This window comes from Solenopsis invicta, chromosome 11 (genome assembly GCF_016802725.1).
Source record: "Solenopsis invicta isolate M01_SB chromosome 11, UNIL_Sinv_3.0, whole genome shotgun sequence".
Lineage (NCBI taxonomy): Eukaryota > Metazoa > Arthropoda > Insecta > Hymenoptera > Formicidae > Solenopsis > Solenopsis invicta.
The window spans coordinates 16,176,485-16,194,402 of NC_052674.1; the positions used below are offsets into that span (position 1 = coordinate 16,176,485).

Consider the following 17,918-nt stretch of genomic DNA (forward strand, 5'->3'; position numbering starts at 1 on the left):
AAATTGCAGGAACATTGCAGAATGATTTTATTGAAACATTGTAATATTGCATTTTGATTGCGAAACATTGCTGCAACATTGCTGGAAGATTGCAGCAACATTAAGATGTCCGCTTTTTGAAATATTGCATTGAAACATTCCATTTTTCCAAAATATTCACATAAATTATTACATCACATAATTCCAATGAACAAAACAATATCTGTGTAACATTTTAAAAAACATTTTTCGCAAAAAAAAATCTTGGGAATATTTTTTCGGAAATTTCCAAGCGGTCACCCATCCAAGTCGCGACTCCGGTAAACGTTGCTTCATCTTCGTGATCGCTGCGAACTGATCCCTCATGATGACCTGTGAACACTTTATTCTGATATGTGTATATTACTGGTAGATCAGGTCAATATATGTTATCGAACAAATGTAATATGTATAATTAAAGCACAATATTTATATAAACAAATATAAAATTATAGTTTTTTTTACTAATTTTGCAAATGCAGAATAGCATTTAGAATAACTTTTCTGTTATTTGTTTAAATAAAAATGTAATTAGAAAATATATATCAATATAATACAATAATTAAATTAAATATGAAAAAATTTTTTATTAAAAAAACAATTACAAAATATTGTTTGTTGGGAAAGTACCGATAGCGCACAGTACTATTGCACACAAGCCACTCACAATCACTCATAGCGCTTGAACAGAAGAATATCACTAGGCACCAGCCGCTGTGATTGGCTGTGTGCAATAGTACTGTGCGCTATCGGTACCTTCCCACTTCGCCCGACTTTAGTTAGCTAAATGCGGATGAATAATTATGGATAAGTTAAATTAATATATTATTATACGCAAATATTTTGTTTTGGCTCTTTATTGCCACTACTTTATTAAAAAATTATGATATTGCAATGTTTCCGGAATATTACTGTCATATGCCATGCGATGTTGCAGGCATATTATTAATTTATGTTTCTACAATGTCTCCGTAATATTGCATTGCAATCTGCAACATTGCAACGTTGCTGCGATGTTGCTGGAATTTTCTGTGCTGTATGGAATTTGTATAAAAAGTTTGAGAAAGTTATACAATTATACAAATATTCTGAAAAATTATATAAAAAATTCTGAAAAAAATTTTCACGGTGATTATATTCAGTAAGATTAAATTATACTATCGTGTTCTTTAGTTGTCCGAGTGGACCCGAGTTTACTTCTGAGTCGTTCAGAGCAATATCAGTAGTCCACTTCCTGTTCTACGATCCATTTCCGGAATTTCTCTATCTTAACCCAAACGGGAGGGTTCCGATAGCGCACATCCCAATAGCCCACCAACCAATCATCTTAACTTATCTAACTCAACCTACGGAAAATCTCTAGGCATCTGCCATTGTAAGTGATTTGTATGCTATCGAGATGTGCGTTATCGGGACCCGACGATATGTAAAATATTATTTAATATGTTTGTTATACTAGCTTATTACATTGCTAAATGTATTATATGTTATTAAATAATTAAAGAAAAATTTAATGTAAAAAATTAACAAAATTTTAAACTTTATTATTCTGTACTGTTTATTTCACACATACACTGTACATATTTTAATGTGTGCGATCTTTGAAACCAAGTTTGCGGCTTCCCCCCCCCCTCCGCCGCAAACGTGCCAACTCCCCTGTAGATTATGCACCGTCCCTCTATTCCTAAGTCCGTGGGTGTAACACATTTTCTTTGATGGTTTTTGGAATGTAGATTTGCTCATCGAACGGCGAACGTAATTGGTTCTTACCTATGTATCCAACCAATTACGTTCGCCGATCGATGAGCAGGTCTACACATTTCAAAAACCATCGAAGAAAATGTATTGCAACCTTTTAGCTTACGATTGTACACCCATGGAATTTGATTCTGTCCACGGGAAAATTTTCCAAACTAAAAAGTCGCTATCTTTCTACATACTTACAATTTATGTATAACGCAACGACCAATAAGCTCGACTGTACAGTCGTATTCATTATAGTTGCGACACTTTTTCTTAGATGCGTCTCTGAAGACGCAACTATAACAAGAGCTGAGAACATGATTGGTTCTTACTTGTGGATCCAACCAATTACGTTCGCCGCTCGATTAGCAAGGCTACATTCCAAAAACCATCGAAGAAAAAGTGTCGCAACTATAGGGTGTTTACGATAACTAATCGGATCTCGGATTGGATTGAATAATGGTACTCAACGTAGGTATAGAAAATTTCCCTAGGCTAATCGGATTGACGATTGCTGTCTCAAACAGTGTTGCTAGATGGGTCGCTTTTTTCGCGCATGCGCAACAGTAGAGGCATTTAATACAGTGCCGTATAGTAATACATATGTATAGGTGGGAAATCTTGGCAAACTGTTGCTGCAAAGGTTAAATGTAAGCTATATTTCAAAACATTCCTTTCGAGAAAAATTTTACTCAAAATAGTATAGTATACGTTACGTGTATTATATATTTCAAGTAAAATTTTTTTCTAAAGGAACGTTTTAGAATCTAATCTTAATAGTGTAAATTATTTTGTACATCAATTATTTAATTTTTTTATAATTATTTTTGGGCACGTGCATGTAAATCTTATTAATGTCTAAATAACTAATATTTTTTCTTTTTAAGAAGCTTTTTTTTTATTATTATTGAAAGACAGGCTCTAGTAGTACCCTTTTCCGTATGGTTATAATACTTTACTGAGACTGAATTTTATGCGCATGTGCAAAAAAAGCGATCCATCTAGCAACACTGGTCTCAAATGTAATCCGATTGATGACGAAAGCGTGGAGACCGAGAAGCATGCTTGAAAAGTCTCTTTATTTTTTTAAATAATAACACAAGAAATCAAAGATAAAGTTAAAAAGAATGATTTGAATTTAGATTTATTGTAATTTTTTTGTCTAAACACTGGATTTCGTTTAAATTTCTGTTTGTAAAAATTAATTAATCTATTCTAAAGTTTGTGGTTATATCGGAAACAAATCAAAGTTAATAAAACAATTATTAATTATTAGGTACATATTAAAGCATATAATATTTCAAGCATCTCATATAGAATTCCTGTTTATTATAAACTCAGTAAAAATAACTTTGAAATTATTCAACTACATTATACATTAATCAATATTAATTTATATGTTAAAAATCAATGTACACCCAAGGACTTTGATTCTGTCCATGGGGAAATTTTCCAAACTAAGAAGTCACCACTTTCTACATACTCGCAGTTTATGATTAATGAAACGACTAGAGCTTATTGGTCGTTACGTTAATCATGAACTGTAAATATGTAGAAAGATAGCGACTTCTCAGTTTGAAAAATTTCCCCATGGACAGAATCAAAGTCCTTGGGTGTACACCCAAGGACTTTGATTCTGTCCATGGGGAAATTTTCCAAACTGAGAAGTCACCACTTTCTACATACTCGCAGTTCATGATTAATAAAACGACTAGAGCTTATTGGTTGTTACATTAATCATGAACTACAAGTATGTAGAAAGATAGCGACTTCTCAGTTTGAAAAATTTCCCCATGGACAGAATCAAAGTCCTTGGGTGTACACCCATGGAATTTGATTCTGTTCATGGGGAAATTTTTCAAACTAAGAAGTCGCTATCTTTCTACATACTTACAGTTTATAATTAACGTAACGACCAATAAAATTTATTCGTTACATTAATCATAAACTGCGAGTATGTAGAAAGGGGAAGGTACCGATAGCGCATAGTACTATTGCATACAGCCAATCACAGCGGCTGGTGCCTAGTGATATTCTTCTGTTCAAGCGCTATGAGTGGTTGTGAGTAGCTTGTGTGCAATAGTACTGTGCGCTATCGGTACCTTCCCGAATTTTCAGAATAGCTATTTGTATAATAGCATTTTTTATTGGGAAAACTAGTGCGCACTGAGTGTGCACTCGCTGCTGGCAATTGGACGTTTTGGTTCGCGCGATGACGGTGCCAACGGAAACGCCCAATTACCTGCAGCAAGTGCACATTCAGTGCGCACTAGTTTTCCCAATGAAAAACGCTATAAGTTTCTAATAAACCTCACACATAAATATTGCATCTTTTGAAGGAAATAATAAGCCTCCTTTATTTTTTATGGAAATCAAATTATGGTCGTAAGAATTTAGCTGGAGTTCTGTCAAAGCGTTAACACATTGTTCAAAATTTTTTTTAAAAAACGTATTGCAATGCCTGATATGTATGATATAATACTGCGGAAGCATTGCGTAATTAGCTGCGAGTTATTTTTATTACAATACAAAGCAATATCATATATTTCTAGTTTTTATTATCACAATTTGATGCATCAGTTACTAATGTCTATTTTCTTATTGGCGGTTTTATTTACTGTCGTAATTAAATTTAATCAAGAAGTAAAATATAATATATTTATATATGATAATGAAATATAGTTTCCAGATGAATTTTCTTTTAATTCCATATAAAGCAAAATTTTTTTTATTGCACTTTAAAATTCCTTTAAACTATAGGGTTATTATTGCATCTAAATTGCTGTCTTATAATACTAAACATAAGTTCTAAATGATCTTGAATGATCTTGGGTGTACACACAAGGCTTAAAAATTCCGTGGTTAGAGGTCTGTTCGAGTTGCTTGAAATCCCTAAAAATTTTTGCACTTGAGATGAGATAAATATATATTCGATCGTAAAAAAGAGAGAGACGACAAAGAAATTAATTCAAAAAGGGCAGCAACACGAACAGGCCTTAGGACACTCTAGGGAATTCACAGCGCTTTTGAAGCGCTTCCGAAACGCGCAATAGCTAAAGAGCCTTGCACATAAAATGCATAACAGAGCATAAGCGTAGCATAAAAGGGTCTTGCACATGAAATGCATAACATAACATAAACACAACATAAGACCGATTGACCAATAAAAATGTTATGTAAATCAATCCGTTTGTTTTCTGTTCCTGAACTCTCTAAATAAGTGTACACTTAAAATGAAATAGGTAGATGTTTCAAAGTTAGCGAAAGCAAGAAGGAACGTTCCAGTGCAGTCTAGTGCAGGAATAGAAAACAAGCCTAATATTGCGACTTTATGCTGGATGTTCATTTGTCCATCAATCTTATGTTGTGCTTATGTTATGTTATGCATTTTATGTGCGAGGCCCTTTACTTCTAGGGACTCTAGGTTTCTATTGAATGCATTCAATCTAGGTTCTTCAAGTTTTCATTGCATGAGATATTTTCTCATTCCTATGACTATCATTGTTTTGTAAAGTATAAGACTATTGACGCAAATCTCGATGCATAATGTAGGATAAAATATTTTCTAGAACGAAAACAGCTGTTTTATGTTGAAAAGCTTCTCGTAGAGCAAGTTAATAATAAATTCCACATAAGAAAGCAACTAAAATCGATGTTATATTAACTAAACAGCAGTATTAAAAAAGTAGAAGTGATTGACGAGATTTATTGACGGGTATAGTACAATTTGCGACTCTGATATTTGTCTTCAATAATAATTGGAATATTTTTACAGAAATATTGCCGACACAAGATGCTATAAGCTACATTTTAGTCTTCTGTAGGTTGCGGAATTACATGCAACATTAAATAATTACAATTTTAAGTATGGATGTCGTGACTACTAGCTTAGAAGCTCTAATACGTGAGTACATACAATACGAACTATTACACGATTTATGTTTTGTCTTTGTTTAAATATTGCTAATTTTAATTGTTGGTGAAACTTAGACTTTGCGTGCAATAGAGAAATAGGAACAAGAATAAATATTAAGTATTAGATACAAAAATTAATAATAAAGATTAAATTAATGCATAATACCTAGGAATAAGATATGACACGATTATACAGTCATAGCATAACCTATTATTTATCTGTCAAGAGCATGGATTTCACAGGACAGTAATCTATGAAAAAGTGTTTGTTTAAATTTTATTAGTATGTTAGTATCTAATAATAATCTTTTGCCAAAAATTATTACATTTGTATTTTAGTAGTCTATCTTTATTCTATATGTGTGGCTATAATCTTATTAAATCAATAATTTGTTACCTTTATTGTATTCACTCTGTTTTCTATGTAATTGTCAATAATATTATTTTCCAAATCTAACATAGCTGTGATTAGCCATGTTTACAATTATATAAATTATATTTTATTTCTAAGATTGTGTTACTTTTATTTCTACTTTTTTTATTGTGCATTTGTCCATTTCATATTATTGGTTTAGAATAAAAGAATTTCTAATTCCTATTCCTAATATTTAATATTTAATGTTATTTCTTCTCTATTGTGCACGGAACCTTACATTTAATTTTCTATAATGTTTTTATTATTACAAGCATTTGTGTATATATATATATATATATGTGTGTGTGTGTGTGTGTGTGTGTGCGCGCGTATGTGTGTGTGTGTGTGTGTGTGTGTGTGTGTGTGTGTGTGTGTTACTGTGAAAGCCCGAACTATGGTAAATCCTAAGATTTTCCAATAAAACCTAAGATTTACCAACTCTTAATGATAAAAGTCCTGTGATCATCGTTCATTTCGAACTTTTACCACCATTCACTTAGTAAATCTTAGGATTTACCTTAAAAGCACAGTAAATGTTGAAAAAGACATGTCATAACGTGTTCGGCGCATCGTCTCGTACTTGTGAGCAGTTTGCAGCCCCCCGCTACCCGTGCCAAAATAGGTAAAGATTTAACTGATTAGTAATATACATGATTAATAATTACTTTCATATGATACATAAAAATATGTAAGTTTTTGACTGATAATTAATTGAAATAAGTGATTAAGAAGTACTCATTGTTTTATTCCCAAAATTAACATTTACCAGCCGTCACTAGTAAAACCTAGCATGTACTAAATTCTAATGATAAAACCCGAAAAAATTGTCTTTTTTTTATAAATTCTTACATTTACCAACTCATGTTAGTAAATCCTAAGATTTACCAAGTGAATGGTGGTAAAAGTTCGAAATGAACGATGATCACAAAACTGTTTGGACTTTTACCATTAAGAGTTGGTAAATCCTAGGTTTTACTGGAAAATCTTAGGATTTATCGTAGTTCAGGCTTTTACAGTAACATATACACATAGTACATATTCCATTAGGATGACCATTTCTTAATCCAATTTAGATATTATCCTTAAAAAAAATTAAGACTAGATATCCTTAAAAATTTTTTTATTAGTTAGTATTAGATAAATATTGAAAATGTAAAAGAAAGTTTTATTTAATACATTTTTATAAGGTATAGTTATGCTTATATTCCTGTTATTTCTCTGTGAAACATAGGACCTCCACAAAATTTTTTCAACTAATTTCTAGCTATTTGCTTTACCTCTTCTCAAGTCTTGTTTGCCATTCCAATCTCATTTATAATAGTCTTCCTTTAGGAAGCTCTGGGTCTGCCTCTACCTTGGATGTCTTGCAGGTTCCAATCTAGTGCTTTACTCGCAATGTTATTTTGCATATGAATGGTATGGCCCAGCCATCTTCACTTTCTATGCTTAATTTTCAGGTCAATTGTGTTTTATTTGCTGCATTTCCAGTAAGAGCTCTTCATTTCAGATTGTGTATGGCCAAAAAATACATAGTATTCTGTGCAGGCATTTGTTTAAAAACACTTGCAGTTATTGATTTGGCGATTTTCGATGTTTTGCACCTATATAGCAGGACTAATTTTATGTTCAAGTTAAAAATTTTATAGAAAAAATGCATTTTTAAAAATTGTAAAACAATTTGCTCAAAATATAATAAGTTCTAGTTAATAATTATTATAGCCAAATTATAAGCTTTAAGTGTTCTGGATTTATATAAGTAATAAAGAATTAATGAATTTTAATACAACTTAAATTGTACATCGACTATGTTTCAAAATTTACTATCAATACTAAAAATATATGGCGTATGTACATACACATGCATATGCACAAGAAAAAATTTATTAAAGAAAATACATTTTTTCTAAATTTTAAACTGAACATATTTTCTAAGGGATTGTATTTATTTGTTTAAAGAATGTAATTTTGCTGTTAAGTAAATCATATATTAACTATATAAATTTTTATACAACAATCAACGTTTATTGAAATATAAATTATTTTTTTAAATTAGTGATTTTACAAAAATAATAATTTAGTTATAAAAATGATATTAGAAAAATAATTTGTTTGTTAAATAAATTATTTGTAACTAAAAAGTATTCTCTACAATATAGTAAATATGTATTACATTAAAATTTTTTGTTAACAAATAATTTTAAACATAAAAATAAAATATGATTGTACTTAAGTCTCAAAATTATTATATTCATTAAAAGTTGTAAAAGTTTTGTCATAGCAGTAGTAAGTGTATGATTTTATCTGAAATTAGATATTTAAAACAATTTAATGCACTTGAAAATGAACCAATGTACACATCTATGGTACATCAAAAAATTTTTTACAATAATCTTGTGAAATTGTTTGTCAATGATAGACGGGAATTCGCGTGTGCTTTATGTTTGGAATTACAAAGATGAGTGTTTCGTCACATTAGTCAATTACATTTCGCTGCACATCTAATATATTGAGAATATTCCTATCTTCTTCAACTTATTTTAAGATCAACATTGAATACTTGTTAAATTCTTTTAATCGACGTATAGATTAATCTTTACGTTTACAGTGATGTTTATACAACTCACCTTGAATTAATGATAATATTCCTTTTCAGAATAATCTAAGGTTTCTATTAATGTTATTCTATTGGAATTTTATTCTTTTATTTATATTTTTTAGCTAATGCTAAATTGCGCGACCGTATTATTTAGTTGAGTATTATTTTAATGTAATTGCGATCGATAAAGATTAAGTATAGCCGAAACTAGTTTTGTTTTATAATATGATCATTAAAATCAGCAGATTTGTATATTAAATCTATCTTTTAACATCCTTAGATTTGCTTGTTTTGGTTTAAATATTAATTTAATGTTGCTTATATTGTCTTTGAAAAATGTGTTTAGCTTATCTTGTGCCCGATGGTGGTCCAAGCAAGTTGGTAAGGTATTTTGGGATCGTTGCGGCACTCAAGGAGTTAGAACTCGAGGAAAAGCCACGAGTCAGAGATCGTAGACACTCTTGATTTTCCTAATAATATATATATATAATTTTGAACTAAAAATTTCTTTACCAATTTTGACTCAGATCATTATTTACCGATTTATTAACAGTTAAAGTTGAACAATCAGATTACGCTCAGCTGAAACGCCCAAAAGCGTAGCGTGCCGTGGGGTTTCTTGCGCAAACTGTAAACATTCTCCCGATTAAAATGTTATTCTAATTCTTTATATTAATAAATAAATCAATAAATCAATAAATAGGTAGGTGAATAATTAAATAAATTGGTAAATGAGTAAAAATAAATTGCAATTTGAAATTTATCTAATTTTTGAATATTTTTGATTCTTATTTATTATTTATTTATTTATTCGTTTGTTTAATTTAATTATTTAATCTATTTGTTCATTCAGTTACACAATTTCCATGGCTAATCTCGTAGCGATGGGGAAAAATTAACTACGAGATGTTTGTCATGGGTATAAAAGATTATTGGAAAAAAAACATCAAAATAAATTGTATAATAAATAGTTTGTTAAACATCTTCAAAAAGATGTTTTGACATGTATCACGCATGATTATTTTGTTTTATTGTCGTAGAAAATGATGAAGCTATTTGTTTTTAAAATCAGATTTATAAGAAACTGTTTAATTTGTTTGAAGAAAAACTGTTTAACAAATTGCTTGTAAACAATTTATTTTGATTATTTTTTGTTAGCATCCTAATATTGATATGTAATGTGCAATTCTATCTTTTTCTTTACAATTTGATCACGTTATTAACGTACAATTCTATCTTTTTTCCTCACAATCACGTTATTATTTTAAATAAAAAATTAAAATTTACAAATACGTAATTAATTAAATTTTCAATTGTCACTTTCATCTTTTTGTTACACAGTAAACAATTTTTTGTTAAACTTAACATACATATTTTATTATGTACCAAACAGTTCACTCAATTTTTTTTGTTAATTGAATTCAAAATAAATACGTTTAAAAGTAACACAAATATTATGTAAAAAATTATTACAAAGAAAATATAACAATGACAAAATTGGGAAACAAATTGTGGAAACACATTTGTTCAAAAAAATTAACATTAATAATGTCGACACGTGCCTTTATTAATTTAGCTTAGAATTTATATTTCAAATCTACATTAATTTAATATTACTTGCAATTTCAAATAAGAAGGCCTATTCGGTCATAGCTAGATCTTAGTGCTTTATATATACGTGTGATTTTATATACTTTCTCAGACTCAACCAAACTGCGCGCCGTTACTTTCGGTCATATAACACAGTTATGATCGAATAAGAGTTAGTAATATCACTTTTATTAAATTAAAATTCATTTAATAATACTTGATGCTTACTAGCATCTATATTAACCCTCCCCCCCCCCTACAGAAAAAACTGTAAAGAATTTATTGCGAAAAATATCACCTTAGCCAGGGTTCGAACCTGGGACCTCCCGAATCTCCGGTACGGGTGTCTTAGCCAACTCGACCACTGAGGCTGTGATGATATTTCTCGCAATAACTGACTATGAGTTTAGAACGCATGTGATGGCAGCGTGATTTCAAACTAGAGAGATATTTGACCGATACATGTAACATACAATTTCAAATAAGAAGGCCTATTCTATATAAATTCTTTACAGTTTTTTTTTGGGGGGGGGGAAGGGTTAATATAGATGCTAGTAAGCATCAAGTATTATTAAATGAATTTTAATTTAATAAAAGTGATATTACTAACTCTTATTCGATCATAACTGTGTTATATGACCGAAAGTAATGGCGCGCAGTTTGGTTGAGTCTGAGAAAGTATATAAAATCACACGTATATATAAAGCACTAAGATCTAGCTATGACCGAATAGGCCTTCTAATTTGAAATTGTATGTTACATGTATCGGTGTCGAATATCTCTTTAATTTAATATTACTTGTTTATTTATCTGTAAATGTTATTTTAGTTTTAAGAAATGTAAAATACTAAACACAAAATTTAATACAATTTTAACATAAAATATTTAAATAATTCAGTTACAAAACGTTAAATTAACATTCGAATAAAATTTTATTTAACACAGATATTTTAACAAGGATCATAATAAATACAACATAAATATAAAATGTTTTTTTAAACTTGAATTTTTTTTTAGATAGACCCGATGAAAAAAGTTGAGTTGCTCATAAAAGTTGTTCAAATAACCCCCCGTTGGCTGCTAGGCAAGCATCAGCTCTCCGGACAGATTCATCCCGTACACGGCGAAGCATTTCCGCATCTACCATTGCTACGGCAGCGTGTAATCGAGCAATCTCTTCCGCCGCATCCTCTGGTTCTTCCGCGTAAACTTTTTTTTTCAGGTAACCCCAAAGGAAGAAGTTCAAAAGCGAAAGATCATGCGAATTGAAAATAGAAACAGAATTAAAAATATTATTTCTTTATTATGATTTGTAATAGATGCAAATGACTTTTACCGTGGAGGCTAGCCAAATCGAGCACCAACACCGAACCAATGCTCAGGAAACTGGACGTTGAGATAATTTCTCACACGTCGAGTATTATGCGGTGATGCACCATCTTGCTGGAACCAACGAGGTTTGTTTGCAAGGGGGACATCGTCCAACAAATCTGGAAGTATCTTTTCCAGGAAATAGCGTACTGTGCAACCTAAAATAAAAAAGGGGGGAGGGGATTTTTTAATGTTATGTGCGTGTGTATGTGTCTGTATAGGTGAATTGTCGAGTCACAGGTGTAGTAATACTTACTCCAAGAACGTCTGGAAGCTGATAAATGATAATCTGATCTCCGACAATTCCTCTCCATACATTCACTTTCCAGTGATGTTGAAAATTTCTTGTCTTTGTTACGTAAGGATTTTCGTTAGCATAACAATGTAAATTATGCTGATTGAAAGTTTCTTGCCTTGTAAACAGACTTTTGTCTGTCCACAAAATATTGGTCAAAAAATTTTCATGCTGGTATGTCAAGCCCAGAAACTCTCGACAAAACTGCATGCGAAGTTCTGCGTCTCCTGGATGGAGTTTCTGGACTGATGTGTAGTGATACTGATGGAGAAGATTGGAACGGAGTATTAATCAATTATATATTGGATTAATCTCCGATTTCGAGACGCCGGTTGCTCTCTCAAGTAATCGACAACTCGTCATCGGGTCATTCTCCACTCGTTCTAAAATATCTTCTTCTATAGCAGGATTTATCTCATTTGGCTTTCCTGCATAGTTTCTTGGCGTCAGCTGATTTTCCGTTCTGAGGCGCTGATGTAAATGTATAAACAGTTGCGGATACCGTAAATATGCATGTCGGCATATTCAGCTATGGACTCGCCTTGTAAGACAAAAGAATTCTGACATTCTTTTGTCTTAGTTGTAAAACATTTTTTATTTCCGACTCTTTGTTTGTGTCAGAAAAGCATAATGAATTACACCGTAGCTGAATATGCCGACATGCATCACAAGTTGTTGATTACTTGAGAGAGCAACCGGCGTCTCGAAATTGTAGATTAATCGGATACTCCGTTCCAATCTTCTCTATCCGTATCACTACACGTCAGTCCAGAATCTCCATCCAGGAGATGCAGAACTTCGCATGGAGTTTTGTCGAGAGTTTCTGGGCTTGACATACCAGCATGAAAATTTCTTGACCAATATCTTGTGGACAGACGAAAGTCTGTTTACAAGGCAAGGAACTTTCAATCAGCATAATTTACATTATTATGTTGACGAAAATTCTTATGTAATAAGGACAAGAAATTTTTAACATCACTGGAAAGTGAATGTATGGGGAGCAATTGTCGGAGATCAGGTTATCATTTATCAACTTCCGTACGTCTTGAAGTAAGTATTACTACATCTGTGACTTGACGATTTACGTATACAGACACATACGCATATAACATTAAAATCCCCCCCCCTCCTTTTTTTTTATTTTAGGTTGCAAGTACGCTATTTTTCTGGAGGAGGTACTTTTAGATTTGTTGGACGATGTTCCCCTTGCAAACAGAACTCGTTGGTTCCAGCAAGATGGTGCACCACCGCATAATACTTGACGTTTGAGAAATTATCTCAACGTCCAGTTTTCTGAGCATTGGTTCGGTGTTGGCGCTCCATTTCGCTGGTCTGCACGGTAATAGTCATTTGCATCTATTACAAATCATAATAAATAAATAATATTTTTAATTTTGTTTCTATTTTTAGTTCGCCTCATATTTCACTTTTGGACTTCTTCCTTTGGGGTTACCTGAAAGGAAAAGTTTACGCGGAAAAACCAGAGGATGCGGCGGAAATGATTGCTCGATTACACGCTGCCGTAGCAATGGTGGACGCGGAAATGCTTTGCCGTGTACGGGATGAAACTGTCCGGAGAGCCCATGCTTGCCTAGCAGCCAACGGGAGATTATTTGAACAACTTTTATGAGCAACTCAGCTTTTTTCATCAGCTCTATCTAAAAAAAAAAATTCAAGTTTAAAAAAACATGTTGTATTTATTATGATCCTTGTTAAAATGTCTGTGTTAAATAAAATTTTATTTGAATGTTAATTTAACGTTCTGTAACTGTATTATTTGAATATTTTATGTTAAAATTATGTTATATTTTGTGTTTAGTATTTTACGTTTCTTAAAATTAAAATAACATTTACAGATAAATGAACAAGTAATATTAAATTAATGTAGATTTGAAATGTAAATCCTAAGCTAAATTAATAAAAGGCACGTATTGACATTATTAATTTGTTAATTTTACTGAAAAAATGTGTTTCCATAATTTGTTTCCAAACTATGTCATTGCTATATTTTCTTTGTATTAAACTTTTACATAATATTTGTGTTACTTTTTAACATATGTATTTATCTTGAATGCAATTAACAAAAAAAATTGGGTGAACTGTTTGGTACATAATAAAATATGTATGTTAAATTTAACAAAAAATTGTTTACTGTGTAACGAAAAGATGAAAATGACAATTGAGAATTTAATTAATTACGTATTCGTAAATTTTAATTTTTTATTTAAAATAATAACGTGATTGTGAGGAAAAAAGATAGAATTGTACGTTAATAACGTGATCAAATTATAAAGAAAAAGATAGAATTGCACATTACATATCAATATTAGGATGCTAACAAAAAATAATCAAAATAAATTGTTTACAAGCAATTTGTTAAACAGTTTTTCTTCAAACAAATTAAACAGTTTCTTATAAATCTGATTTTAAAAACAAATAGCTTCATCATTTTCTACGACAATAAAACAAAATAATCATGCGTGATACATGTCAAAACATTTTTTTGAAGATGTTTAACAAACTATTTATTATACAATTTATTTTGATAATGTTTTTTTCTAATAATCTTCTTTTATACCCATGACAAACATCTCGTAGTTAACTTTTTCCCATCGCTACGAGGTTAACCATGGATATTAAGTAACTGAATGAACAAATGGATTAAATAATTGAATTTAACAAACGAATAAATAAATAAATAATAAATAAGAATCAAAAATATTTCAAAATTAGATAAATTTTTAATTGTAATTTATTTTTACTTATTTACCTATTTATTTGATTATTCACCTACCTATTTATTGATTGATTGATTTATTTATTTATATGAAGAATTAGAATAACATTTTAATCGGAAAATGTTTACAGTAAGCGCGAGGGGCCCCACGGCAAGCTACGCTCTGGGCGCTTCGGCTGAGCGCAATCTAATTAATCAACTTTAACTGTTAATAAGTCGGTAAATAATGATCTAAGCCAAAATTGGCAAAGAAACTTTTAGTTCAAAATTTCATCTTTTTTCGCTTCCTGAAATATTTATGAAGCATTACGGGACACCCTGTATATATGTATATTTACATATACATATATATATATACATATACATACACACACACACACACACACACACACACACACACACACACACACACACACACATAAATATATATATATATATATATATATATATACAGAGTGTTTCAGACCACCCGTACACCCCTTTTCTCTTCGCAGGATTAGGACCAATCAAAAATATGTTCAGACGAAAGTTGTAGGGTTTCAAAAGATCTATTCAATGATCTTATCAGTTTGACCTTGGATGGCGTCGCCAAGGTCAGATCGAAATCACATTAAGTTTTTTAAATGGAACACCCTATTTTTGATTCCAGAATCTAATAGCTGGTGTCAAGACCTTTCCAAAACACTATAAGAATGTTTATTTTCGTTGACTACTTTCCGAGTTGTGCGGCTTGAAAGTTACACTACCGCCAGCATCAGCATTACTCAAGATGTACCATGTGGTGGTTACTTAGTCGGATTTAATCTTGTGTGTGGGTGTGTGCATACGTGCATGCGTATGTGTATGGGGGAGGAATAGGGGAGTCAAAGTTTTATGTATTCTGCTTTTGTTTATTAACTGGATTGATTATGTTTGATGATCAATCATGTCCAGATTAACTGTATGCATTTTCCCGTGCTTAGCATTATCCAGAATGAACGACGTGGACGTGACGAGAATTTCATCCCATTGGGGTGCTTGATTCACGTGAGTCCCCTTGCCTCTCACGTTTGGGGTGCTTGATTCACGTGAGTCCCCTTGCCTCTCACATTTGGGGTGCTTGATTCACGTGAGTCCCCTTGCCTCTCACGTTTGGGGTGCTTGATTCACGTGAGTCCCCTTGCCTCTCACGTTCGGGAATGAATGAGTGTATGTTTTGTTAAGCGACTAAATGTTCAAAGTGAGCACCATTGTCTGCGATGCAAGCATCAACTCTATTTTGAAAATCATTGGTTGCTCGAAGAATTTCCTCGGCACGTAAGGATCGAATTGCTTCACTTATTCTACGAATCATATTATCCCTCGTAGTCGGACGTTCATGATAGACCAAGTTTTTTATCCTTCCCCAGAAATAATAATCAAGGACGGTGAGATCTGGTGATCGGGGTGGATAATTGATTGGACCGTATTTGCCTATCCACTTGTCGGGGAACATAGTATTTAATGCCGCACGAGCAACTCTCGATGTATGAGACGGACATGCATCTTGTTGGAACCACATGTTCAGGCGCAATTGCAGAGGAATATTTTCTAGTAAGACAGGAAGATCTATCATTATCAAGGCGGAATATCTATCACCGTTTAGATTTTCGTCAAAGAAAACAGGACCTATGATTTGACTTCCAATAATTCCACACCAAACATTGACTTTCCAAATGGTTTGATGATCTACTTCTCTCAACCAGTGAGGATTATTTTGTGCCCAATAACGAGAGTTCCAAGTATTAACAGATCCATCACTTTTAAGTGTACATTCGTCAGAAAATAAAATTTTCAAGTGGAAATCAAGTGGTTGCTGTCTTATAAAGTTGCGAAATACAAGTCTCTGTCTAATATCGTTATAATTCAACGCTTGATGAACAGACATTCTGTAAGGGTGAAATTTGTTATTTTTTAGAATGCGCCAAACACTGATTTTACTAACACCAGAATCTTGTTCTCGTCGTCTTAAAGAATCATAAGGGTTCAATTCTGTCGATGCAAGAATTTCCACTGTTCTTTCATCCATAATCGGACGACGAATTTGTGTACCTTTGTTATGTTGAGGCTGAACGACACCTTTAATTTTGATTCGTTTAGCCAAACGTGAAAAAACATTTTGCGAGTGAGGAGTCCGATCAGGATAACGTTCCCGCCACAATCTTTCCGCTGCAATGAATGTACCTCGACACTCACCTAAAATTAGCAGCATATCATATGCTTCTTCATTGGAATAGGACATGGCTAAATAAACCTAGACTAATAAAGAGGGTCGGATTTTTGTTGCGCGATTGATACTGATATGACGGTTATTGAAGACGTAGGTGACAAGTTTGAGAGAGTTATTGTCACTCGTGTTGAGTTGAGTTACAATAGCGTTGTGGTGAATACATCTCTACTACATCCTATGCAAATAACAATATGTATAAAATCACGAGTTAGACATCGTTACGCAGAAAGCCGCGCTCGTTATTGCTCGTGTGCTACCGTTAAAGTAATAATGTAATTACATAATATTATGACATACATATGTATGTGACTATCTACGGTCGCGACAGCTAACTTTCACGATTTTTCATGATCTGTTTTTGTTGGCCCGGCTCGCGTGTTTACTTTCTTTGTGTCGGCTGCACGGCTTTCTGCGTAACGCGTGATTTTATATTGTTATTTACATGGTGTTGGCGGTAGTGTAACTTTCAAGCCGCACAACTCGGAAAGTAGTCAACGAAAATAAACTTTCTTGTAGTGTTTTGGAAAGGTCTTGACACCAGCTATTAGATTCTGGAATCAAAAATAGGGTGTTTCATTTAAAAAACTTAATGTGATTTCGATCTGACCTTGGCGACGCCATTCAAGGTCAAACTGATAAGATCATTGAATAGATTTTTTGAAACCCTACAACTTTCGTCTGAACATATTTTTGATTGGTCTTAATCCTGCGAAGAGAAAAGGGGTGTACGGGTGGTCTGAAACACCCTGTATATATGTTTTATGTATACATGTATATTTTTGTATATCTTTAAATTGTCCTTTTACACTTGGTGTATAATAGTATGTGTTGATTGTATACTTGGTTTTGTGATTGACTCGGTCTGTAGGTCTATTTCGCGTTATTTCCGGATAACGTTACCGGCTCGACGTGTAAGTCACGCACGGCAAGTAACGTCCCGCTCAGTTGTTCGATTGACTCTCCTGTCGCTTTTCGATTTGATCGCTCTAT

The 17,918-nt window shown here is 32.3% G+C and overlaps 1 protein-coding gene and 1 non-coding gene across 5 annotated transcripts in view; one reads left to right on the forward strand and one right to left on the reverse strand.

Moving 5' to 3' along the window:
• The first annotated feature begins 5,258 nt into the window (after positions 1–5,258).
• Positions 5,259–17,918, forward strand: part of LOC105197595 (ADP-ribosylation factor-binding protein GGA1) — a 212,230-nt gene continuing 199,570 nt past the window's right edge. For 2 of the 4 annotated variants that reach the window (XM_039455104.1, XM_039455106.1), the window contains exons 1-2: positions 5,259–5,476; positions 5,537–5,665. In XM_039455104.1, the coding sequence (XP_039311038.1) occupies positions 5,629–5,665 (37 nt within the window). In that variant the 5' untranslated portion in view covers positions 5,259–5,476; positions 5,537–5,628. Of the gene's footprint in view, positions 5,477–5,536; positions 5,666–6,446; positions 7,508–17,918 lie in introns of those variants that run through there. The other 2 variants (XM_039455102.1, XM_039455103.1) reach the window with 2 other exon arrangements.
• On the reverse strand, positions 10,573–10,648 carry Trnas-gga. The gene has a single exon. It is a non-coding gene; the product is annotated as a tRNA-Ser (tRNA).